General features: G+C 41.5%; 2 protein-coding genes across 4 annotated transcripts in view; one reads left to right on the top strand and one right to left on the bottom strand.

The window, feature by feature from the left end:
* The window catches only part of PRKCZ (protein kinase C zeta), a 74,242-nt gene extending 56,241 nt beyond the window's left edge, over nt 1-18,001 (bottom strand). Inside the window, exons 1-6 of one of the 3 annotated variants that reach the window (XM_087702371.1) lie at nt 17,773-18,001; nt 17,032-17,082; nt 13,444-13,674; nt 8,717-8,838; nt 7,032-7,121; nt 6,024-6,074 (exon numbers count right to left, since the gene is read on the bottom strand). In XM_087702371.1, coding sequence (XP_087558497.1) covers nt 6,024-6,074; nt 7,032-7,121; nt 8,717-8,838; nt 13,444-13,529 — 349 coding nt within the window. In that variant the 5' untranslated portion in view covers nt 13,530-13,674; nt 17,032-17,082; nt 17,773-18,001. The remainder of the gene's footprint in view (nt 1-6,023; nt 6,075-7,031; nt 7,122-8,716; nt 8,839-13,443; nt 13,675-17,031; nt 17,083-17,772) is intronic. The other 2 variants (XM_087702369.1, XM_087702370.1) reach the window with 2 other exon arrangements.
* A 2,054-nt stretch (nt 18,002-20,055) lies between these two features.
* Nucleotides 20,056-26,761, top strand: part of CFAP74 (cilia and flagella associated protein 74) — a 117,490-nt gene continuing 110,784 nt past the window's right edge. The window contains 1 exon segment of the mRNA XM_087702450.1: nt 20,056-21,896. The gene's annotated coding sequence lies outside the window, so the exon portion shown is untranslated.

Below are 26,761 nucleotides of genomic sequence, written 5' to 3'. Positions count from 1 at the left end.
GGCCGACGGCTTGCATGTCCGCAGAGGGATCTGCGTGCCCCATGTGCCATAAGTTCGCCATCATGGCTATAGACAGATAATGTACAGGGTATACAGAAGGAAATTATTTGGATGTTTAAAAGCCTCTAATGATGACATAAATTGAAACAAACTGATTTATACACAACCGCTTCAGATATTAGCTGCTAATCGTTGGAAATTAATGCCATCAATTAACGTTGGTTCCCGAGTTATAGACACCTTTTTCGGAACTGGAGGACGATGAAATATATGGTAGTAATTTAGTGTATCTCCAAGACATTTATCACCTGTCTTCTCCGGAACTGCCTTTTCAAGTGTTTCATGTGTTAATTCAGGCTGACCACTGAAACAGCGGGACAGCGTGCTTCCTACACATATCAGTGAAGAATTAGGTCAGGCGAGTTACGCTAATCTATACAAATCCATAATTTATAATGGGGCTGTCAAATCAAGCGACTTTGTGAGATAATGCCGTGGAGATATCTTTAATAAGTGTAGCTGATCGTTATTGCCGCAGGTTCAGCTCTTGACCGAGTGGGTCTATTTTTACAGATCTGATTTCCACCCCCCCCCCCCCACCATTGCTCTGGAGAGGTGGTGCCATGATTCCGCACCCTTCTGTGGTAACATGTGCATCTAACTGGTAGTGCAACAGCTACAACAGGCTTACTAGATGTTTAAAAATCCAGATCTCCTCAAAATCAAGCCACTTCCTTTGCATCACTGAATAATTTTTCTAATTTAAAGGGGTCCCCAAAGATTATTTAGGCCTGCTCTGTTGTGGTGAGAACACTGCATTACCTGGAGATTAATCTTTAAAACTAATGATACACTAAAATTATTTTAAAAGCTATGGTTGGTTTAGGGATCAGCAAACTGCGGCTCCGGAGCCGCATGTGGCTCGTTTTATTCCTCTGCTATGACTCCCTATCGCCTGTCGGCTCTACAATTGATAGGGCTTTTGGTTAGGACAGGTAGAGAGAAAAGGACGCCGTGCTAGGAGGAGACTCTATGGTGGGGGAACTGAACTTGTTGGCTCCAGAATTGATTGGGGGGCTTCCGGTTAGGACCTTTGTGGCACTTTAAGGTTGACGACCCCTGGGTTAGTGTGACTACAGTTAGCCCTCGTCTTACAATAGGGACCGTTTACAATGGCACAGAAAGATCATTTTTCAGTTACACTTTGCAGAATCCTGACAGTCCTGTGATCTAAATTCAGACGCTTGGCAACTGACTCGTATTTATGACGGTTGCAGCGTCCCGCCTGGGGGTCATGAGATCAACTTTTTAACCACGTTCTTACAAGTCAAGTCAATGGGGGGAGCCAGATTCGCTTAATCGCGTTACTTGTATTTGTATTTAATGAATTTATAGGCCGCCCAATCCCGGAGGACAGAAAAGAAGTAAATTATAAAAAATAAAAAAATAATTTTTTTTAACTTAACAACAGCAGTGATTCCCTTAGCAACTGTGGCAAGAAAGGTCGTAAAATGGTGCACAAACTGGTCTCGCTTAGTAACAGGCATGTTCAGTTCTGGTCGTTAAGTCGAGGACTAGCTGTATCTGTGTGAAGAAGGCGAATTGAGCCAAGGTGGCGCAGTGGTTAAATGCAGCACTGCAGGCTACTGCTAGATCAGCAGGTCAGCGGTTCAAATCTCACCGGCTCAGGGTTGACTCAGCCTTCCATCCTTCCGAGGTGGGTAAAATGAGGACCCAGATTGTTGGGGGCAATATGCTGACTCTCTGTAAACCGCTTAGAGAGGCCTGTAAGGCCTATGAAGCGGTATATAAGTCTACTGCTATTGCTATTGCTATTTTGTTGGGCTTTGACCCCGCAGTGGAAACAATGGCTTGTAACAAACCACAGAGCGGTAACTGCCAGTGTTTTAAATCAATGTAGCTGTGGATTTATAGAAGCGTATATTTTACATTTAGCTGTTGGGGGTGTTTCCTTCCATTTATTTATGAGCTGAGCACAAAAACATTTCTCCAGCGACTATCAACCATACTGTAAAGATTCAAAGTATGTTCTACAAGGACAAAATTGTAAAAGCCATTTATTATTATATAACCCTTTCAATGAGACAAGAAACCCTCTGCTATGCATTTCTTGCAAAATATGAACCTTAGGGGTTTCCTCTTACAGTCATAAGATGGGTACCTGTTAAGATGAAATCATACCAAGATGGCCTAAGATAGCCTGGCTCTGTAGGAGTGCACCTCCAGTTTTTTTGGGGGGGCAGATGGCACACACTTTTAGGGCATAATTGTTTTGCCATATAAACTTGCAAATTTCTCATTCCAGAGAACTAAGACAAGATAATTTGAATATAGCATCAAAGCAATCTCGCCTCACAACCAGAAGTCTGTGAATTCAATCCTAGGTAAGATGTTTCTATCTCTGGCACAATGATAATATATCTGCTCTGCATTGGCAACAGGAAGGGCATCCAGCCAGTAAACACACAGATCCATTCAGTTGCCCACACTCTGCAAAGGATTATGGGGGTCATTAAAAGAAGTTGATCAAAGCAATCAAACCTCAACCCAACCAAGGTTCATGCAGATGTGGGTCTCCGTTTCAACCCAAATTTGCCCCCTATTTCAGAGGTCTCCAGACTTAGCAACTGGTAGGATTTGTGGACCTCAACTCCCAGAATTCCTCAGGCAGCCATGCTGGCTGGAGAATTCTGGGAGTTGAAGTCCACAAGGTTGGAGACAGCCGATCTGGCTCCAAGTATTAGCAATGGTCCGTGTGAAGAGGGTTGAGTTTAGTATTGCATCTCCCAAAGCATCCGCCACAGGGCAACTGCCATTAGAGACCCTACACAAGCAATAATGATTTAGGCGTATTCAAGCATTTAAAAAGTGACAAGAGCCATGGACAAATACGCATGCTCAGCATCACAAGACAAGATGTGGATTACAGAAGAAACGAACATTGGCGATGCCACCCAAAGAGTAAAAAGATAGAAGTGGAAATGATCCGGTCGCATCGCAAGAAGAACTGAGGTCAGGTGGACCGAGGGGGTCACAGAAATGGATACCACTTGATCAAAAGCATCCACAAGAGACCCAAAACAAGATGGATCTATGACATCTGCAAATATTATGGGCCCAATTGGCAAAAGAAAGCTCAGGATCGTATGAGTTGGAAACACGCGGAAGAGGCCTTCATTCTGCAGTGGATAGATAATGGCTAAAGTGATGGTGATGAAGTATTCAAGATATTGATAACTTTCACCCATAATAATTCACTTCTTTTTCAAGTAATACGCTGCCTTGTTATCAGTTTGCCGCTGAATTACTACTTATTTAAGCGAACTCTGAGTCAAGCCAGCATTTCAACTGACTCTCGGTTGCACTATAGCTTAGGAACGGCAAAATTGCTTACAGAACTAGAGGTATATATTGCTTGTATGTCTACCCAATCAGAAGAGGAGGAAAACCATCTTTAATCATACAAAGCATAACCTTTCAAGTGTCTCTAAATGTTTTTTGTGAAAAGCATCTATATGACACCACGGTCAGATAGGGGGACAACTCCACCATGTGTCTTTCAAAGTGCTAAATGCCACGGAGCAGCATCAGAGCTGAATGAAAGATTAACTTGTCAAGTGAGGGGTTGTTTTTTTTCTGCCGATCATTATCCGAGACTATCCCAGTAATTCAAATCAAGTTGTGTATTGGTCCCACTTACCTTGATTCGATTTAGCAAAGAAAGGGATTTATGCGTTGGTAATAATTTTTTGCAAGCAAATTTTGTGAGGAAAAAAAACCTGTACTTTCTTCTTGATGCCAATGACATGTCTGATATCTCTCATACCCAGCTGGATTGAATAGCCTTTTAGACAAAGGTTTCCCCACCCACCCCAATTTACTAGCTATCATAGTAAAGCTAAAATTATTATTGCTGCTAGTCAAAAATCTTTCAAAACAGAAACAGAAAACTGTTCTGCATCCAAGAGAGCAATTTCTTGTTTCATGTCACCTGGAAGAGGCTAATTAATGCACCTGGCAGATTGATAATCAATCTCAACAATTAATGTGGGTTTCTTGGTACATACTAAATAGAAATACAGTCATTACGTGTTTTTTCTTCCATGCAAAAGAATGGAAGTATCTCCTCAAATACTGAATTTTTGCAAAACAAATCGCTGAGGATAATTCTGGGGGAAACCAGCTCCACATCCAATTCATTTCTCTGTGCTGAAACTAGCCTTATGCCAATTCCATTCACACGATTGTTAGATCGCTCAGTTTTTGGTTGCAACTGTTTTTCCGCCCAAACATTTCTTTATCAAATTTATTGGCTGCCCATCTTACCGCAGGGTAACATTAGTTTAGTTAATCTTGTTTCCTAAAGCAAGTAAGAGTTGTATCAGTAAAATACTTGACAGTTTTAAAAGTATTTCCCATCTAGCTTTACAGCTTCTCCTTATAGATTTTTCTCCCCTTTGGTTCTTCTCCAGCCAAACAAATCCTTCAAATTGTGTTTCTCAATCTTGGCCACTTTAAGATGGGTGGGCTTCAATTCCCTGGCTGGGGAATTGTGGGAATTGAAGTCCTTATTTGACTTATGAAGACTTATTTTTCTGACATAGGATCCAAGTTTTAGATTTAAATAAAGGGAAAGTTAACTAGTCTGATTGCCAGAAGGAGGTAATCTTACTGACAGTGATGAACTTTGTCCTGTTAGTCTGGGCTAAATTATTAGAGTCCCAACTGACAAATTAAATAGGATTAAAATATTGTGGATATGATTTTCACATATAATCCTTTAGTCCTTTTGTAAAGTATGAGAATCCTCTTTCCTTCCTCTTTGTTGTTAAGTTTTAGCGTGGAACAATAATGTTGTGTTGACAGTTGAAGTGAATAATATTCCCAAACACTATAAAATCAACGGATGCAACTTTGAACTGTTTCGTTTCACCAAAAATTGCTTGGTTTTCTTTATACATATCTATCTATATCGATATATATTTAAAATGTATTTATTTGCCTGCTGTCCCTAATGAAAAGCAAATGGAAATTAGAACAGAGCTACAAGCAAAATCTTGTCAAGTACTCTCTCACAGGAATTACCTCCAGATTTACATAAATTGGATTATCTTTCCCCTTTTTAATCCATAATTTATTAATATAGGTGGGTGCGGCTGTTTACAAAATAGGTTAGAGCAACTTCAGCAGAATCCCTACATTAACTACTCATGCTTGGCCCTATTTTTGGGGAGGTCTTATTATTTTTGAGGTGCAGGAGGCGGCGAGCGTGGTCATCTCAAGGCTGCTGCGTTGTAATATTTTCAGGGGGGGCTTATTTTAGTGCATGCGCTCAAAAGCCCAATTGTGCTTACTATCTGGGGAAGTCTTATTTTCGGGGAAACAGGGTATGTACAAAGGGACATGGCTTGCTGATCACACAGTTGTAACCACCATCTTCATTTTCCTGGCCCTTCCCAGAGATGCCACTATGTACTCAATTTTTTCCCCCTTCTAATTACATCAGGAGCAAAAGACTCTAAAATGAGTAACTGCCTGTTTGTCTTTCCACGTCAGAGGCTGTTAGTATTCTTCTCCACTGAGATAAATCCAGTTGGGAAAATAAGGCCTCCAAATAAGGAGTTAATACTGATTTAGAGTAAGAATGTGCAGTTCTTTAGAGCAAAAAAGGTACTTCAGAGAATGCAGACACAACAATGCACCTCTCTGTAGTTTTCCCTAGAATTTTGCTAAAGCAACCATACACTCCAGGGTGAAATTTAAAATGCTGCTTGAAAGAAAGGCAGACAATTGCTACATGAATGCCTTGGGGTAATTTGAATAAAACAACACACTATTTAAATATTATTTACCATGTGAGAAAATGTCTGCCTAGCAATGCATCAAAACTACATTGTCATTTTGCCTTTGCGGGCCAGAAATATTTTGAAGGAAAATCAAAAGAGGAAGGCATGTGCTAAAACTTTCTTTAAAAAACCAGAATTTTGTGCCCCGATACTTACGATCTTCACCAGGACACCGCATGCCGGGTTGTTCTGGAATGCTTGGGAAGACTGCATCAAAAACATAAAATACGCATCATAAATATATAAATATATTTCCTGCAGAGGAGTCTTTCCTAGCTACTCAGTCTTTTGAATAAATGTGACAGTGACAGACTACTTCCTTAATCACAAAACTGGGAATTTTATAAACATGAGAATTCTTTGCAAACACCAATTACTGAAAGGAAAGTCAGGCTCAGCAACATGCAGAGAAAGGAGTTATTGGCAGTGAAAATAATCCTCGGAAAAGGAAAGGATGAGCAGGCAGCAATCTCACACAAGGAAGCATAAAATTATTCAAATCAGAACAATCAGAATCTGCAGAAGATAAAATTCCTATGATTTTTCTGTGGGTTTTTTTTTTTAACAAACAGCTTGTAATTTATAATCGCATCTCATTTATTTTATCAAGACATTGATACACCAGTTCTGCTTGATCAAAAGGTTACATGGCTCCTAAGGTCACACAAAACACTAAGACAAGAAAATTGCAACGAAACACGCCAGTGGCAGTGAGCAAGCGTTTTTAAAGCCCGTAAAAGAGTGATTTGGTTAAAAGAGGCAAGAGACTCCTATGGTAAAGGCCCTTCCCCCAATAGTGAGCATCTTCACCAAGTCCTCAAAGAGATTTTAATACAAGGTAGGTCTTCTTAGGAAAATGTTCCAGAGCCGAGACAGAGAAAAGAAATTTCACCAGTGGCATTGGTATCAAAGAGACCACAAAGCACACCTCCTGGTTATTTGTTGCGGTAGGTAGATAGGATTGTGTTATAAGCGTAAAATGGCTAAAGGTCAGATCTTGTTGTTCAGCACCAATCCAAAGAAGAGGCCAGTGGATGCCTAAACCCTGCACTTTTGCGCTTGCTTGAGAAAGAAGACAGAATGGAAGAACCGAAGCAGGATTTCTGATCTGAGAAGATACAGCTCAACAAAATGGTTTGCTAAACTACAAGTCTCAAAACTTGCCATGAATAATAAGCCCTTCGTCTCTGTACCGACAGTACAAACGGAAGGCTTCTTCCAGTTCCATCTGTGACGAAATGGTACAAGGATCACCTATTTTTTAAAAAAGAAAGAAAAGAAAAGAATGAATGTCATTTATGGAAGCAATCCGTGGGTGCAACTCTCTGATCTAAAATTGTTTTTCTTATTTTAAAACAGCGCGATTTGGAGATGGTGGGAATTCATTTATATATTTCAGAACAGCGGAGAAGGGACACTTAGCGGTTGAAAAAGAATTGTTCTGGGACCCAGAGACCCTTCCCTTCATCAACGTTGAGTGTAACTCCGTCTCATAGTTGTTACTCGTTGGGAAGGGCTGTGGGGAAATGGTATCCTGGCATAAAAATAAAACACTGAAAATCAGGATAGCACAGAATAGGGCTGGCTATTCATTCCCTAAGTCCCAATTTTCCCCTCTAATTAACAGAGCAAACATTTTAAAGGATGGCAATCATTCTGCAGGATTGTTTAGTGTGTTATTATGTCTTCCTTAGTTGGAAAACACCCGTTTCCTAAAGCAAATTCTCAACAGGTAATTGATGGAATTTAATGTTGCTTATTTGGAATGAAGCACGAAGGGAGGCCCCCAAAGAATAGTGAAGTTAGAAAACACCAGAATTGGAATACATCAGTCCCTCTATATTATTGCCTATGCTGACTGAAGAACAAATTAACTATGCTTTAAGGAAACAATACAATTACGAATTTTACCCAAATCTCGGCAGTACTTTTCATGTCGATCAGCTGAACTGCCCTCTGAACAAAACAATATACCAATATAGCTCTAGGTTACATGCTGATCATGGTTTATTAACCAAGGTTTAATCATGGTTTACTAAGGAACCACAGCTGGCTAGGTTTACACAATGTAGTAAGTTAAAAACCATAGTTAATCAGGCACATTGGCTTAACATAGGCCAGAGGTGTCAAACTCATGTCGTCACGGCGGTGTCCCATGATTTCCCCCCCTTGGCTAAGCGTGGGCGTGGCCAGCGCGTGACGCATCTGGATGCAAGTTTGACAGTCCTGACACAGGCTAAGCTCCTAAAACTCTAATCCTTCTCTACAAATTAACAGAAGACACCAAATTCTCCCCCCCGCCCCCTCTCTAGGTGATACAAAGAAAAGGAGATCTATCTATACAAGTTGTCCTCAAAATACAACCCATCATAAATGGAGTCTGACTATTATGCTCATTTATATCATGACAGTTGTAAATCTGGTCAGTCACAGGACCAACTGGTGGGTTTTTTTGGTGGCAATAATTAAGCAAATGCTGCAAAGATTAAGCAAGCCCGTTGTTTTTTATACTGCCGTTTAACTGAAAACCAAAGCTAACTTTCTATTTTCAGCAAAACCATCCTAAAATTCAGTCGACTCGTGAGGCAAAGGTTTAAAGGGAAATTCTGCCTAGTCCGAACATCTGAGGCTATTAATTCAAAATAAAGTGAGATATTGTATGTCCCTGATGACTTCAGTTTTATTTCTCTAATCGGAAGCTGCCCATCGAGTGACAGTTTGAAAAGGCTTTCAAAATAAAAAGTTATCCATTTAATATCTCCCTTTTCAGCCCAGATAATTAACTGCGCCATAAAGTGCTTTAGGGAAAAATGTTTTCCAAAACCACCGCTACGAAAAGCCTGAAATACCTTCATTATCAATCCACTTCAGGGTAATTGGCTGTTCCTGTGACAAACTGCACATTTCTCTCACTTCATCGCAAAGTTCATCATAGTTCATTGAGGCACCCAAGTTGGTGATGAGGATGTCCCTTGAAAAAGAGATGAATTCACAAATTAAGTAAATAAATGCTTTAAAACGCCTGGTGTTTGTAAAAAGGCAGATTAGCTCAGTCAAGATCCTTGGCAACTCCCTCCTTCAAGAAATATGTAACATCTGTGTGCAGGCAAACAAATATAAGTAAATAAATATGTGGTTACAAAAAGGAATGATCCTGCAGAATTGAGCAGCTAGACTGAAAGAATGCACCGGGGGTGAAATCAACTTACCTTCACTACCAGTTCGCAAATGAGCCCGCGTGCCACCTCCGCGCATGCGCAAGACCTTCAATTTCCAACCATCAGCTGTGACATGCAATTTAGATTAGATATAGAAAGCAGGAAATTCGACGATTCTAGCTAATATAACTCATGCGTCACAGCTGATCGGCGGAAATACTGGTTTGCCTGAACCAATAGCATTTTTTTACTACCGGTTTGGATGAACTGGTAGTATTTTTACTACCGGTTCGCTGGTAGCATTTCACACCTGGAATGCACTGCAGATGTCAGCCTCTGCTTCGCTACTTGCTTTCAGCTGCCATGAAACGGGGAGTGGGGGCATGGTATTTGGGAGGGGAAGTGTTCAGTACAGGAGTGATTGTAAAAAGGGAGTTGTTCTCACCATCTACTACGCACGCTGCAGATAGTGGATTTGACGCCAAGGCCAATTGTCCGGCATACCAACCTAATGATGCTTTTAGAAGATGTCTCCCACATGACACCTGAGGGATGTGCGGAATGGACTATGGGATGTGGTTACCAGGGGGAGGGAGTTGGGTCACATATTGATATCTATGATTACGCGCGCTTTTGCCTCAGATCTTGCTTTGCTTAGCTGCTATCTACTCATGACCAGTAAAAGTACTCTTAATTCTGCAAAATAGAGTTGAGCGGTTTCTTTCTTGGTTACTGAGGGAGGCTGCCTTGAGAAAAATACATGCATTTTCCTAATGCCATTACAGCTAATCCTCGATTTACAACAGTTCATTTAGTGATAGTTCAAAGTTACAACAGCACTGAAAAAGTGGCTTATGACCATTTTTCACACATATAACCCTTGCAGCATTCCCCCAGGTCACGTGGTTAAAATTCGAATGCTTAGCAACGGATTCATATTTATGATGGTTGAAGTGTCCTGGGGTCATGTGATCACCTTATATAAGTGACATTCTAACAAGCAAAGTCAACGGGAAAGCCAAATTCACTTAACAACCATGTTAGTAATTTAACAACTGTAGTGATTCACTTAAACAAATGTGGCAAGAAAGGTCGTAAAATAAGTCCCTGGGCCAAGATCTTTAGGCTCTTGTGAAAGGATTACATTTTAGATGGCTATCTGATATCTCAGAAAATGATAACATTTATCCTTATGTGTCAAAGATAAATTATTAGTCACATTTGCCCTAATTTCTGCTTTTTACCTGTAAATAAAAAATATTGGAGGTTTTACAGTCAGGGATGTCCATGTTTGTGATTCTGTTCATTGACATTTACCGGTCTATCTCAAGAGCCATCAAATTTCTGGTGGAAAAAAGCACCACCCTTATTTTCAGGTGCAAATAATAAAATGGAAAATTCCGTTCCCATTTTGGGTTAAGATAAGTGTAAACTGGGTATGTGGAAATATTCAGTTTGTAAATAGTAAAACAAGAATAACCATAGCTAAGCAACTACAATAAAGCAGTTTAAAAAAAGAAAATTAGCATTAAATAGCAGCAAGCTAGATCCAGTGTACAGGGGAAAAAAGGAGAGGTAGACTATTTTCAACGCATGATAGTGAAGAACGGTTAAGTAAGATTTGAAACGTTGTAGGAGATAGTAAAGGCTTCATACTCAGGAGACCTTGTTATGGCCTGCCATCGGAGCAGCCAGCAGACAGTAAGGAGGTTGGGGAAGAACATGGGCCAGTCCTGGAGTCTGGGAAGGCTCTGATGGGGGCTCTGTGTCAGAGGCAGAGAGGGGGCCAGAGCCAGAGAGGGGGCCAGAGCCATATGACAGTTATTAGCTGCCTTCAGAGTCAGACATCAGTGAGGCAGATGAACAGCTGGAGCCTGTTCCCAGTGTGCGCACATGCAGAGCTGCCAGACGAAGGGAAGAGCTAAAGACTAAGGTTCGACTTGGGAGTAAGGCTACAGGTGGACGATGTATGGCCCCTCCCGGAGGGAATAAAAGAGGAGCAAAAGGGGAGTGGAGTTTGCAGGAGACAATTAGTTCGCTTAATTGGTACATGACTCTCTGAGACTCCTTGCCAAGTTTTGCAGATATCATCCTGGCAGCTCTCCAAGCCAGATAAGGTCTGTGACTGTAAATCCTCCCTTGAAAGAATTTGCTGGATGTGGATGAGCAGAATTCACAGTAAATTAATAAAAGGGTTTTTTTTTTGTTGGGACAAGGAGTTTGCTTCATGCTCTTGGGAAGCCTCGGTCAGAACAGAACTGTCCTTTATTCAAAATATTAGTGTGAAGTTTAGTCTTGGGAAAATTTCAAATTAAAATACATTCCTCAACAGACTTCATTCCTGAGTCCCTCGGGAATAGGGCAGCATACAAGTTGAATAAAACCTACCGTAAACCTAAAGATTACATTACTGCAACCTGTATTTTAGCCATTCAGGATGAACACTTATACCACTTTAAGTAATGTATTTGTCACACCCAAAAATGTATAAAGTATCCACCTTTTAAGCATTCAAGGAGGCACATTAGCAAACATGAATAGTACAACTTCCTCATGCTTACAAGACTTCAATTCAGTCACACTATCAAAGGTGTTCTATACCAGAAATAGACATTGTAAATAATTTAACACCTTCCCGAATAATTCTTGACACTAATTTTGTATCCTGGTGTCGGCGCCTCCACAATGTGTGACACGTCAGATCACATGAAAATAGAAATCCTTTGCGTAGTGGCAACTTTGAGTAAGATTATTTATACCACGCTTTACATGTGATCAATAAACCCAGACGGAGTAATTACAGAATTCTACACTGCGTCAATTCAAACCCCTTCCCAACTGAAAGTGATGGGAAACAGAGGATGTGTCGCTGGGTAAGATTTTTCCCCAGATCCATTTTACAAAATGTGAAAATAAAGGAAGGTCTGACATGAAGCTAAGGGTTTTTGGTGTTGTTGTTTTTTCATGCATGCCTTATAGCATTACCCAAACTTCAAGTTCATTTGGATTTGCTCCACTTGTTGTGTTATATATGCACAAAACGGGACTTCAAAAAATAGTTTTTATCATTAGGATAAGCTATGCTTTAAAACTTTAATCTCTGTCCTGCATTATTGTACATATGAACACGTTTTTCATGTAAAGATGGGATTAGAAGTTTAAGGTTTATATTATATTCCCCATGTATTCTCTACATAGAAGGAAGTGTACCAATAGGTAGACCGATATATGGTATAAAGTAATCTTATGCCACTTTTACAATGACTTTACAAGCAGATCTGCCAGCACAATAGGTCTTGTCTCTCATTGCCAATGTCACTACAGCTGCAAAGGCCAAATCTCAGAGTCAGACAGCCTATGGATAAGTTGTGAGTTAATTCTAAGATAGTTGGTTCGCTGGTAGACAAGGTTCACCTAAGGGGATTTAAATAAGAGTTTCACCCATCTCCCTTAATACCTATATATCTTTTTTTTTTTAAAGACATTATTGGAAGTAAAAAACAAAACAAAGTAATTTGCTCAGTAGCATCTGGGAGAATGTATAGTTCAAAAGCAACTAATAAAATAGTAGAAAGGCATCCAAACGATTGTTTAGGATCCTAAACCGTGTTCAGAATTACAACATTATCCCTGACCTGACAGTCTTAGGATTTGTATAATTCCCTCTCTTGTCATGAGTCAGTGAACTCATTTTTACAGCGCAGATGTGAACATTTTTACCACAGGGCAATCTACTAATGGATAATGGTCGACAAATGCACAACTTTGTGTCTTTTCATCTTTGCCAAATTTGGCCATTCGTCTTTCTTTCTTTCTTTTTTTGCTCCCTTAAATTGTGCTTCAGTCACATAGGCGATGCTTAAGAAAGCAAGAAAACCAAAGCATGCAAAACAGTAGCTCAGAAATTTCATGAGAATTTCCACCTTCAATGAAAATGAAAGAAATGCAAATATACACCGGTAGTCCTCAACTTATGACCAGGATTGGGACCAGAATTTCTGTTGCTAAGCAAGGCAGTTGTTAAGCGAGTCACATTCAATTTTACGACCTTTTTTGCCATGGTTAAGTGAATCACTGCAGTTGTTAAATGAATTATGGTTATTAAGCAAATCTGGCTGTCCTTATCATTGACTTGGCTTGTGGGAAGCCAGCTGGTCACAAATGGTGATCACATGACCTTGGAATTCTGCAACTGTAGTAAGTACATGCCAGTTGCCAAGCATCTGGATTTTGATCACGTGACCATGAAAATGCTGTGATTATCATAAGTGCAAGACCTGGTTGCATTTTTTTCTCAACACTGTTGTAACTCACAAAGGTCTCTAAATGAATGGTTGTAAGTTGAGGACTACCTATATAGCTTGAACAAAATGAGCAAAGAAGAATGCAGTGCATAAAACACCCTAAATGTAACTTACCCATTATAATGAGTTTTTACTCTAACGAAGTCTTTCTTCGTGTTCATTTTTGATCCCATCCTGCTAGGCATGATACTATGCAACATTCAAATGGGGGAAACAATGTCCTCGTTTTATAGACTCGTCTTCAAATCATTCAAAGAATGACGAGGGGTTGCAATAAATGAACAGGCAACATTTTTATGCTTCGTCCCAGTAAAAAACTTCATTAGACTGCATGCACACACAAGTCTATACACACAAAAAAAGAAGAAAACAAATGAATGGAAAACATTCAACATAATAAATACTGAATTAAACCTAAAAAGGACATGCAAAGTCAAACAAATCAACCGTGTAATTTGTGTTCCTTTCCTTGCTACAATAAAGTTTTATACTATTGCTTAAGGTGGGGGAAAACCCAACCTTGTAACTTTAAGCATGATTACATTTAAATGGTGTACGTTCTAGAATAGAAGTTGCATCTGCTAAAACAAAGCAGGTAATATTTTGGCCAATAATGTTTGTTATTCCCACTTGAAAAACTGAATCATTTTTAGCAAACAAATTTGCTGGCTTGATTCCTTCCCTTCCAAGCACAGAAACTACAAAATGTGTGATATAAACTGTTCAAAAGGAAATTTTCTAATCACCAGTAAAGTTTGACTCCGGAATTCTTAAACATTGGAAAGTTTACATTTTGTTTTTATCTTAATGACAGTCTTTGAAGCATGGAACAAATTGTAACCTCCTTGCCTTTAGTTAGAACAGCTGAAAAGCAAATACCTTCAATAAAAAGATTAGCATTTCCACAGACCCAACTCTCACAACTTTTAAGAAAGTTGTCAAATTCACAAATCGTGTCTTAAATCTTGTGAACATTTAAATCTTGTATGTTATATTTTATGGGGCGAGTGCAACTCTCACACTTTGCGTTCTGGAGTGTAAAGACGCTACCTGTCACTGAATTACATGAAATGGTCTTCATTTTACACATAAAGAGAAAAGTCAGCTCAGTTTTCCCAGAAATTATCTCTACTGTATAAGCTCTCCTCTTTTAAAAGCAGTGTTCTATTTTTGGATGGCTCAAAGTAGCAATGCAAGTTATATATATATGGTATTTATTTAGGAATTAGCTCCTTTCTGTTCAAAGCCTCTTGTTTTTAAGTGTGCAAAGGACTGCGGCCCCTCCCATTCATTTGCAGACAGCCTCTAACTTCAACTATCCGGTAACTCAGAGGTGGGGAATTATGGCCCCTTTATTTATGACTTGTGGACTTCAACTCCCAGAATTCCTGAGCCACAATGGTTGGCTCAGGAATTCTGGGAGTTGAAGTCCACAATTCATAAAGGAGACATAGTTCCCCACCTCTGCTGTAAGTTCTAGGCTGCCAGACAGTACATGCATTCCTCACATACCACCAATGCCCTCTTCACATTATAATTGAAGAGAAGGAAAAGCACACCCTTTTCACCTTCTACTCCCAGGGCCTCACCCACTTACTACACATGCTCACCTTCTTAAAAAGACTTCCTGTTCCTTCAGCATCAAGTTTACCTCCTGGCTCAATCACTATAATTTAGCCCACTTATATTTAATTGAAATTCTTGCAAGTTCTTTTTTTTAATTACCCTGGCACCCATTCCTTTGTTTATTTAGTTGTAGTGCTCATGGTGGGACAAAAACCTCTCTCTTGCACAAAAACCCTTTAGACTGTATTAAATAATAATAGTATCAGCTCACCCATTTCCATGGAACCACTTTTGATTCATGCAATAGGTGTGTTTGTTCCACACGCATAAACAACCACAAGTAGCCTGACAAAAGCATAATCTTAGACTGACGTTCACATCAGCCAGGGAAGCCAACTGTTATTGTGGGAGAAAATGGCAGGAAGGACCATCATCTAAGCCAAAAATGGCATACAAATCAAATAATATCTCAATTTTTCTTTTCTTCTATGCCTTCCCAGCAAAGTAGACCTCATACCTCTTTTCCATTGACATTGTCAATCCCTCACAAAAGGGATCGATCTTACCTCCACCAGGTAAGAAGCAATGACAACACACTATTATGCAGAACAGCAATGATAAAAGTCTCCTCTCTCAAGCCTATCCCTTGACTCTCTCTCTCTCTCTCTCTCTCCCCCCCTCTCTCCCTTCCTCCCTCCCCCCTGCAGAGACACTGGTGGGTCTTTCTTAGGACACATTTTCCCCCAACCCCCCTTGATACAAAGGTTTGATAGCAAGATGTTCTGACAAAGGAAAGTACTGTAGAAACTATTAATAAATAACATTTATGCCTTTCACTGTGGAATATTTAACTATATGAATTATTAATTTAATCTAACTGTAAACTGATCCAATATACATATAAATGGCTATATAATGTTCAAAAAGTTCATACATACAAAGGTAATAGTATATACAATATTAACATTCATAATACACACATAAACAGCACATGCATGGCAATACACTTATTTTGTTGTATGTGTAAATAGCACTAAATATAATTATAACACTATTCATAGTCATAAGCTTTCCATCACCTTAACACCCCTCTATTTAAATGCAGAATCATATGGTGATTCCCCATACATACAACTTGTTTTTCCACACAATATGGAAGCAATTTGATGCCCCTTTTGGGGACAATTTCATTGCCTTCCCAGGTAAGTTTACAGCCCTGACATTTCCAGGTGGTCTTCCATCCCACTAGTAACTGGCTCCAAATTTTAGCTTTTTGAGATTAGACCAGGTGGGCAACATTCTAACATCTGCAATGGAGAATACAGAATGATTATCTGTATATGTGTGAGAGGTTTGTATATATACACTATAACACAATATCAGTTTTATGTACCCTTTGTTGCCAATATTGCTATTGTTGCTGTTCCTGTGCTCCTTGCAGTCCAGTGAGACTGCAGGAGTTTATATACAATGGAGTGTTTGATGAGAATAACAAAAAGCAACAGTAACACCCACAATGTTTGTATTCTTTCCACTAGTTCTCTGCCATACTAATCTCTCTGGCTACAGAATATGATCTAATTATATACAATGCACATATACCCACCATATACACAATGATCACTGCAACTTATAGACCACTACAAATTTGAAGTAGAAATAAACTTCCAAGCATCTTAAGGAGTAACCGAAATAAATTTACAAACAAATCAATACTTATTTTACACAGAGAATTCTAATAGCAACTGTAATAGAAGCTACATTATCTCCTATCTTGTTGGCTCTGTCCCATCTGAATTTCTCCTCAATGTCAAATTAGTCTACATTCAGCTAAAGAATATGATCTAATTAGACATATGGAGAGAGAGAGAAGGAATACTATGAATATTAGTAGTAAGGGAATGGCCTTCTCCCAAACTTTTCTTTTCGACACAATGTTGTTGTGACTGCTGGTTGTTATGGGTTTCGAGACAATCCTGAGTCTTGGAGACGACAGGAACAAATGCACGTCATTCTCGTGCCAACATTTTTCGGAAGTGGCTTGCCAATATTTTCTCCCAGAAAGGGGGGGGGGGAGAACCACCAGCCAGAAGTTGCCCTAAGTGGCTTTTGGTCGGAGGCAGGATTAGAACTCACCTCTTTCAGCTTGGGAATCAAGTTCTTTACCTCTGGACAATGAAATAGGACCTAATTGGAAAGATTAATAATAATAATACATTAATATTAGTTAAAAGAACAATAGCTTGGCTAGCCTTTCCTGGGGTGGGGGGGGTCCCCAATAGTTTAGCTTCCTGCTTTAGGTAATGAGGAGTGGGTTGCGTGGGGGGGGTTCTTTTCCACTTGACCCTTCTCACCCTCCCCCATTATTCCTGGCTCTCCTGTTTGCCCCCTTTCCCTCCCTCCCCTACCCCCAGCCTCCTAGTTCCCCCCAAAAAAGCTTCCTGCTTTAGGTAATGGGGAGTGGGCTGCGTGGGGGGGTCTTTTCCACTTGCCTCCTTCTCACCCTCCCCCATTATTCCTGGCTCTCCTGTTTGCCCCCTTTCCCTCCCTCCCCTACCCCCAGCCTCCTAGTTCCCCCCAAAAAAGCTTCCTGCTTTAGGTAATGGGGAGTGGGCTGCGTGGGGGGGTCTTTTCCACTTGCCTCCTTCTCACCCTCCCCCATTATTCCTGGCTCTCCTGTTTGCCCCCTTTCCCTCCCCTCCCCCCAGCCTCCTAGTTCCCCCCAAAAAAGCTTCCTGCTTTAGGTAATGGGGAGTGGGCTGCGTGGGGGGGTCTTTTCCACTTGCCTCCTTCTCACCCTCCCCCATTATTCCTGGCTCTCCTGTTTGCCCCCTTCCCCTCAACCTCAGTTTCCCCCCCTCCCCTCAAAAAGCTCACCTGCTTTAGGGGTCTCCCCTTCTACAGGTATCCCACCCACCCCTCACTTCCAGGTGAGGTGACGGGGGTCGTCGCCTCTCCGCACTTCCCGCGGCCGACTCGCTCCGCGAAACTTCGGCTCCAACTTCCCGGAGGAGGAGACGCGAGGGAAGGGCTCTGAGTCGTCCTTCGCGTCCGCCCCTTCCTGACAGGAGCTTTTTCTTTCCCGCTCCCCCCCCACGCTTCGGGTTTTTTCCCCCCTTCCTGAGTAGGGGGCGCGCTCCCGTCCGCGCGGGCAGTTAAAGAAGGCGCGCTCCCGCCGCCCGGCTCACCCCCTCAGCGACCCCCAGCCGCCCTCCCGCCTCCCAACATGGCGGCCCCGCCTCACTGAGGGGCCGCCTCCCTGTTCGGCCCCTCCCTCCTCCCTGTCAGCCAATGGCGCGCTTTCTAAGCGCCCGCCTCTCCGCACTTGCCGACCTATCGGAAGCCAGGGCCGGGCTGGCACTTCACCTGAGAGCCATTGCTTTCACACACCCCCACCCTCACCCCAATCTCAGACTCCAGCCAATCAGAGCTCGGAGACATGTCCTTACCTGGCGCCAAGGCGAGGGCGGGATGTCGGCCTGCCAATGGCCGGAGGGGAACCCGAGAAGGGGAGGAGAAGACTCACCTACCCGCCAATTGGGTGCCGCGAAGAGGACTGATTTGCCTAGCAACGAAGAGAACAGGAAGGGCCTGAGGTAAAAAAAAAAAAAAAAAAAAACGGGGTGAAAGTCGAAGTGCAAACTTTCCAGGTGGGCGGAAGCATCTTTAAGTGATTTTTTCTACCTCAAAATTATATATTAAGCCTCTTGATAAAGAAAAGTGGAGTTTATAAAAGGTTAGCCATTAAAAATGAGTTAGCCAGCCTGCAGTCCAGCACACATGGTCACCTCTATTATTTATGTACTTATTCAGAAACGAGTCCATATTTACTTAATTGAAAGTTAAATTTACTTTATTTTTAAATTTCTGAGACCCTTTGTGTGTCCTTTAGTCTTTTGCAGGATCGAAGTTACAGCAGAGAAGGAGGAAAGGAAGGGGGGAGAAGAGGAAAAAGAAATACACAGGAAGTCCTTGACTTAGGACCACAATCGAGCCCCTCATTTCCGTTGCTAAGCGAGACATTTGAGTTTTGCCCCATTTTACCACCTTTCTTGCCGTCGTCGTTAAGTGAATCGCTGCAGTTCTTCAATTAGCAACATGGCTGTTAAGCGAATCTGGTTTCCCCCGTTGACTTTGCTTGGTAGAAAGATAATCATGTGACCAGCAACGGTCGTAAGTATGAACCAGTGGCCAAGCATTCTGAATTTTGATCACATGACCCTGGGGGGGTTTCTGCAATAGTCATAAGTGTGAAAAGCGGTCACAAGTCACTTTTTTTCAGTGCTGTTGTAACTTTGAACAGTGACTAGCGAGCGTTTGTAAGTCGAGGACAACCTGTAATCCTAAAATTTGACTTTAAAAACAAAAACAAATCTCTATTAATATATTTTATCTTTTCTTTTCCTTCATAAAGTTGCAGGGTTTGGGGTTAACTTCTGTTTTCTGTTTTCTTTGTACGCTTATAAGAGAATTGGCGGTATCAAAATAGAACCATGTGAAATAAAATTTTCTCTTCAGTTTTAGCAAAGGATTGTTTGCAACAGGTACAAGGCATGAACTATGGTTCACTGAATTAATTCAATGACTCAAGTTCATGCAACATGTTGAAACGTTATAAAACTTATCTGGATTTGCACACTGGGCCATAAATCAGCCAATCACAGTTTAGCATTGCCATTGCCTTCTTTAATCCCAACCATATGATTTCCTTAATCATGTCAACACAATCAGTGTGGCTTAGAAGCAAACCATGGTTTAGCACTATGTGCAAGTCAGGTGTTTTTTCTATCTACCCAAATATAGTAGGGAGCATATTGCTTACAGCCCCAATCCAGGAGCCTTCGCAGGCAGTCACTTTTGCGACAAACTATTTTTGTGTTGAATTTATATTTACCGTCAGAAATAAAGGGAAACTAGTATAGATTTATTTCGAGCTATTTAGCTCTCATCAGCTAATCATACCTTTCTGGGATTCAAACCTGGGCTGCTTACATATTAGGTAGATGTATTAACCTCTAAGGCAATGTGCAAGCCTGTTCATATTCTTACAATAACAGAAAGTCGTCTTAAGGTATCTTCAAAAGTAAAGTTCCACGGTATGAACTACAAAAACTTACTCTGTTGTTTTATTTTAGGCCAAACACAACCTCAGATTTCTGTATACAAGGAACATATACGGTATTGTTTTCTTCCAGCAGAGGGCAAGAGAACATTAGCTAAATTTTAGTGGGGAAAATTGTTTCAGCCAATCATCTGATTCAATTCTGTTTTTGAATTTCAGAGGCTATTACGAAAAAAAAACAAAAGATAAGAGAAATGTAAGTGGCCTTCGGGCAATAGTATTCATCATTTTCTAAGAGAATACCTCTGTATTTGTAAATAGTAGACATTAAACTTTCATAGTAGCAGAGGTTGGAATCGGGTTTTGTCCTAGTGAAAATATGTGGTACAGGTAGTCCTCAACTTACGACCACAATTATCTGCATCTCTATAACTGTCTGGTTTGGCTCTGCAACCCAATAAGACAGAAACAGACTTCAGAGGATAATTAGAACTGCAGAAAAAACAATTGCTACCAACCTGCCTTCTATTGAGGACCCGTACACTGCATGAGTCAAAAAGAGGACTGTGAAAATTTTTACAGACCCCTCACATCCTGGACATAAATTGTTTCAACTCCTACCCTCAAAACGACACTATAGGGCACTGCACACCAAGACAACTAGACACAAGAACAGTTTTTTCCCGAACGTCATCACTCAGCTAAACAAATAGTTTCCTCAACACTGTCAAACTATTCACTAAGGCTGAATTACTATTCCGATTAGTCTTCTCATCGTTCCTAACCCCCATCTCCTCCCACTTATGACTGCAGGACTGTCATTTTGTTGCTTGTATCCTTATGATTTATATCGATTGTTTCATAGTATGATTTAATTGCTTACTTGTACTCTATGACTATCATTAAGTGTTGTATCTTATGATTCTTGATGAATGTATCTTTTCTTTTATGTATACTGAGAGCATACGCACCAAAGACAAATTCCTTGTGTGTCCAATCACATTTGGCCAATAAAGAATTATATTGCTATATTGCTTGAGCCGAAAATTTCTGTGAAACATTTGTTAAGCAGGTTTTGCCCCATTTTACAGCCTGTCTTGTACAGTCATTAAGTGGATCACTGCAGGTGATAAGTTGGAAACCTGATTGTTAAGTGGATCTGGCTTCTCCATTGAGTTTGTTTGTCAAAAGGTTGCAAAAAGTGATTACACGACCTTGGGACAGAGTTGTGGTCATAAGTATGAACCAGTTGCCAAGCATCTGAATTTTGACCATGTGATCATGGGGATGCTACAAAGGTTGTAACTTTGAAAAATGGTCATATAAGTCACTTTTTTTCAGTGATGTTGTAACTTTGAATGGTCACTAAATGAATTGTTGTAAGTCGAGGACTACCTAATCTAGGTAGAAGGGCCGGTGTTGGTCATATGATTAATTATTTAACATTTTAGTATTTTGGAAAAAAGGATGTCCTGGTTTGTTTTTTTTAAAGCAGAGAAAGATTTGCAAATTTGAAGGTCAATGGTACTGTGGACAGAAAGTACAGGGACCAGGTTCACACTTAGTGTACCAAAAACTGAATGTGAGCCAGCCTGGCATAGAGACCACAGACTAGCGATGCATGAAAAAATTCTGATCTCCATGGTAATTCCATTGCAACTAAGTATGATAGATAGCACATAGCTATTATTTAGCTGCTTCTTAATATAGACCACATCTATGTTTAACACTTACAGGAAGAAAACTATTTTTTCTCCAATTAGAGAAAGGTTAAAGTATTGTCAGTTCAGCTCTTATATATATGAGAAACTCAGGTGAGCTACAATCATTTAATGCACTAATGGAAACAATGTCTTATCTTGCAGGAATTAATTGAGTCCAGGAAATGTCTCTACAGGTTCCATCAAACTGGAATTTGGCCTCTTAAAAAAAGGACAGGGTAGGTATTTGTTTAATTCACGTTTGAAGATATGTTCAGATTTCATGATGATAGTAATTACTTTCAAAGTTTGAAATAATGTACAAATCAAAGACATTCTCCAAAATTCAGTTTTCTTATATTTATAAAGTAATTCACTACAAAAAAAGCAACCTATATTGGAGTGAGAATTGCTGCACAAAATGTCACAGTTGAGAAAATTAGGTTAGGGTGAGCTGCATACAAAAATATGTACATACCCATATTTTTCGGACTATAAGATGCACCTGTGTATAAGACGCACCAAGATTTCGAAGAGGTAAGTAAGAAAAAAATGTTTTTGTCCTCCGCAGCCCCCAGGAGCACTCTGCAGGCTTCAGCAGCGCTGGGGAAAGGCAAAAATGCCCACATTTTTGCAAAAAATGGGCCATTTTTCGCAAAAAATGGGCCATTTTTGCTTTCCGCAGCCCTGCTGAAGCCTGCAGAGTGCTCCTGGGAGCTGGGGGAAGGCAAAAACGCCTCCATTTTCACCCATTTTTCGTAAAAACAGTGGCATTTTTGCCTTCCCCCAGCCCTGCTGAAGCCTGCAGAGTGCTTCTGGGGGCTGGGGAAAGGCAAACATGTCTCTGTTTTTGTGAAAAATGCAAAACATTTTTGCAAAAATGGGATGTGGGGGCAGGGCTTCGGGAGGCCAAAAATGGCTGTATTCGGTGTATAAGATGCACCAACATTTTCATGCTCTTTTAGGTGGGGGGGAAGGTGTGTCTTATACTCTGAAAAATACGGTATATTAAAAATATGGATGGGTTTTAGTACAGGCTGCTAGCCAACCAAGTTGTGTGAGCGACCAAATTTATAACTGAAGGACTTGAGAAACTGAAATCAGCACGGTAGGGGGGAAGAGCTGTGTTACTCTACGATAGCAAAACATCAGGAGGTGTCTAGGAGCATCTTTTCTGACTAACAAATTTTTATTAAAAGGCATAAGTGTTCCGGAAAGCTTTCGGAAAAGGGTGCTGAGACGGCTTGACAAAATTGCAACCTTGAAAAACTAAAGAGGAGAAATAAAGCCCGCGAATGGATCTCAAATGTTGAGCCTTTCAGTGCTGCTCCCCAGCATTTTAAAACGTATAAAATGCAGGGTGTCTTAGGCAGACTGAGGGCACTAGCATACTTCTGGTGGAGAAGCATGCTACCCCAGCAGATGTCTTACAGCTTGTTCTCAGTTGGGCCAACTGTCTTTGCTTAATCTCACTGGCTGTTGGGCCTCTTACAAATGCCACAAGATACAGTTTTCCCCACCTCCCACAGTAGCTACAACAGATGGTGTGCGAGTGAGGGGAAGAAAATTGTCTTCTCTCCATTTAGCATCAACAGACTGCCTGTCCTTTCAAGCACAGTTCTGCGGGATCCACTCAGAGTCAAAACAAGCCGATTTTCTTGTGACTAAATAAAGACTCGAATGACATGAAAATCCAAGGTATGCTTTTTTTGAGGTGGGGAAAGAAAAAAGAAAAAGAAAAAGAAAGTGGGGGGGAAACTACCTAAAACAGAAAGGGCTCCTGTGATGTTATTTTACACTGTTTTTTTTTAAATTAAATCCTTGAGATATACAGTATATATGTGCTGTCATGTACTGTACTCCCATTAGCTTTTTCTTAAATTCTTTTCAAGAACGGGAGTGTGGGTGAGGAATTACCAAACGCTTTCAGTGCAACACATAAATTACAGTCTTTGACATGTATTATTCAGCAATCTAACAGGCTTTCCTGCCACTTCTAATATTCCTTCAGTATCAGGACTCCAGTAAAAGAGATAGGCGAATGACAATAGGCAAATAATGACATCGAAAGGAAGCGGAATAATAGAACAACAGGGACCCTGGAGGTCTTCTAGTCCAACCCCCTGCTCAAGCAGGAAACCCTATACCGTTTCAGACAGATGGTTGTCCAGTCTCTTCTTAAGAGCCAGTGTTGGGGCACCCACAACTTCTGGATTAATTGTTCTAACTCCCAGGAAAATTCAGAGATGTGCTCCTATGCTCGGAGTTGCAAAATGTAACACAAGACCTCCATACATCATGCCAAACTCAGATCAATCCACGTGGTGGCTTAGCAGTGGTACCCCCCCTACTCATTCGTTGAGTAGGGTCACACATCTAAGCCAAGGCGGGGTTTTAAAAGGCATGTGCCAGAGGTGGCATGCAGAGACCTCTCTCTGGGCATCACCAGCTGCTCTTCTAGCTTCCGGTGCGATGGCCCGCTGATCTTCCCAAGCATTGGAGAACCAGAAAATGGCCTGAAAAGAGACCAAAAGTGACTAAAACACAGGTTTTGGGGGGCATTTTCGGGCCTTTCTCCAGGCTGTTTTCAGGCTATTTGTGGGTCGGTTTTCCAGGCTGTTTTCTGGGGCATTTTCCAGGCCATTTCCAGGCCATATTTTGGGCTGTTTTGGGGCCATTTATGGTGCCAAAAACAGCCTGAAAATGGCCCAGAAAAGGTCTGAAAACAGCCCCCAAACAGCCCCAAAATGGCCTGAAAACAACCAAAAACAGCTGGAAAATGGCCAGGAAAACAGTCCAAAAATGGCCTGAAAACAAACCAAAAACACCCGGAAAATGGCCCGGAAAACTGGCCCAAAAAACAGGCATGCGCACACCGCCCAGCTGACCTTCGGCACGCACATGCCAGAACCCCAAAGGCCAGCTGTCCAGCACATGCATGCACACCAGATAGCTTAGTCTTTGGGTTTCCAGCGCACACACATGCACATGCGATGCATGTGCGTTCCGGTGTGGGCACTCGGTGCCGAAAACGTTCCCTTATCACTGCCCTGTGGCGTTTTCGAGGAGGAGGTTTTAAAAAAAAAAGTTGGCTGATTCAGTAACCAGGGTTTAGGGAAATAACCTGATTCAGTAAAACTGGTCCACTAGTCAGCAGTCTCTGATTGCAAGAGGCAGAAGAAAAATGCAACAGAAAAAAAACGGGAAGAGCAGAATAAACAATCAGAGCATGGCTGGCTGGCCCCAACATGCGTCCTCTGTGTAATCTTTGGGGAGGGTCCATTAATCCCTCCCCAACTCTATTTAATTGTGCTGGCACAGAGAAAAGGCAAACGACAGGGTGCGAGGGAGGGAGGGAATCCCTGCTTCTAACACACAGTAAAAAAAAATTCTTTCAATTCCTTTGCCTAACAACAGACGCTATTAGCTGTAAGCACTTCGAGGACTGAATAGAGTTAGTTGCTCCTGATAGAAGGAGACTTACTGGAACGGCACTAATATATATATATTTTTAAAGTTCATTATCTGCTAGCGGAAAACAATTCCCTTTAAGAACCAAAGAGGGACTCTTTTCAAGGGCCATCTTGCAGCAGCTTCAGCCAGCCGACTTTCCTCTCATCTCCCTTTTTTTTTCCCTCTTCCCAAATACAACGATGCGTAATTCAACTATACCACCGTCCCCTTCGTGGCAAACCTCAATCCCGTTTTTTGTTCTTTTACCCGGAGCAGAAAAAGAAGTTGGGCACACCACGTGAAGTATTAGAACTAACAGTTTAACAGAGTTGGAAGGGACCTTGTAGGTCATCTAGTCCAACCCCCCGTCCAAGCAGGAGACCCTACACCATTTCTGACAGACGGCAGTCCAGCCTCTTCTTGAAAGCCTCCAGGGATGAAGCTCCCACAACCTCTGAAAAGGCAACTTCTGCTCCATGGTTCTCACTGTCAGAAAATTCCTCCTTATTTCCAGGTTGAATCTCTCCTTGTTCAGTTTCCATCCATTGTTCCTTCTCTGGCCTTCTGGTGCCTTGGAAAATAGCTTGATCCCCCGCTCCTCTCTGTGGCAGCCCCTCAAATATTGAAAGATGCTCTCCTGTCTCCCCTGGTCCTTCTCTTCACTAGTCTAGCTAGACTAGCTTCATTAGACTTATTTCAGATAAGTCGCTGTCCAGTCTCTTCTTAAAAACCTCCAGTGATGGAGCACACACATCTGGTGGCAAGCAGTTCCACTGGTTAATTGTTCTCACTGTCAGGAAATTTCTCCTTATTTCCAGGTTGAATCTCTCCGTGTTGCTTTATAAAGCCTTAGTAAGGCCACACCTGGAAGACTGCATCCAGTTTTGGTCACCGCAAACCGTTCTTCATATGTTTTAGTCTCCAGATTCTTTGTAATTACAGAATTTTTACAGAAAAAAGATGTAGAGACTTTGGAAAAAGTGCAGCGAAGAGCAACTAAATCAGTGGTGGGTTTCAAAAATTTTTAGAACCTCTTCTGTAGGTGTGGCCTGCTTTGTGGGAGTGGCTTGCCAGCCATGTGACCGGGTGGGAGTGGCTTGCCAGCCATGTGACTGGGTGGGAGTGGCTTGCCAGCCATGTGACCGTGTGGGAGGGGCTTGGCAGTCGTGTGACTGGGTGGGCGTGGCCAACTTGTAAAATGTGAAACTCACTTAACAACGCTCTTGCTTAGCAACCAAATGCTCAGAAACTCTGGCATTTGAAGCACGCAAGTCTTATAGCTGTCAAGTTACAAGACCCTTTGCACCCCTAACCCTTTAGAAAAAAAAAAACCAGGCGTGTTCAAACTTGACAGCTTTAAGACTTGTGGACTTCAACTCCCAGAATTCCTCCTCCAGTCATGTTGGCTCAGGAACTTTGGCATTGAAGTGTGCAAGTCTTAAAGCTGTCAAGTTACAAGACCCTTGCACTCCTAACCCTTTAGAAAAAAAAACCCCGGGGGTGTTCAAACTTGACAGTTTTAAGACTTTAAGGTTTAGATAGGACTCTTAGAGGCTGGCGGGGCGATTGGTGAGCCAGCCAATCAGTGAGCAGTGGGTGGGGCAAGTGTGGTGCAGATGGGTGGTGGGAGGGAGCTGGAACCGGTTCTAAC

Source organism: Thamnophis sirtalis, unplaced genomic scaffold (assembly GCF_051295495.1).
Source record: "Thamnophis sirtalis isolate CommonGarterSnake01/CBP01778 unplaced genomic scaffold, rThaSir2_p1.2 scaffold_15, whole genome shotgun sequence".
Taxonomy (NCBI): domain Eukaryota; kingdom Metazoa; phylum Chordata; class Lepidosauria; order Squamata; family Natricidae; genus Thamnophis; species Thamnophis sirtalis.
Note: the sequence above shows the minus strand (reverse complement) of the source record. Positions and strands in the feature narration are given on the sequence as shown.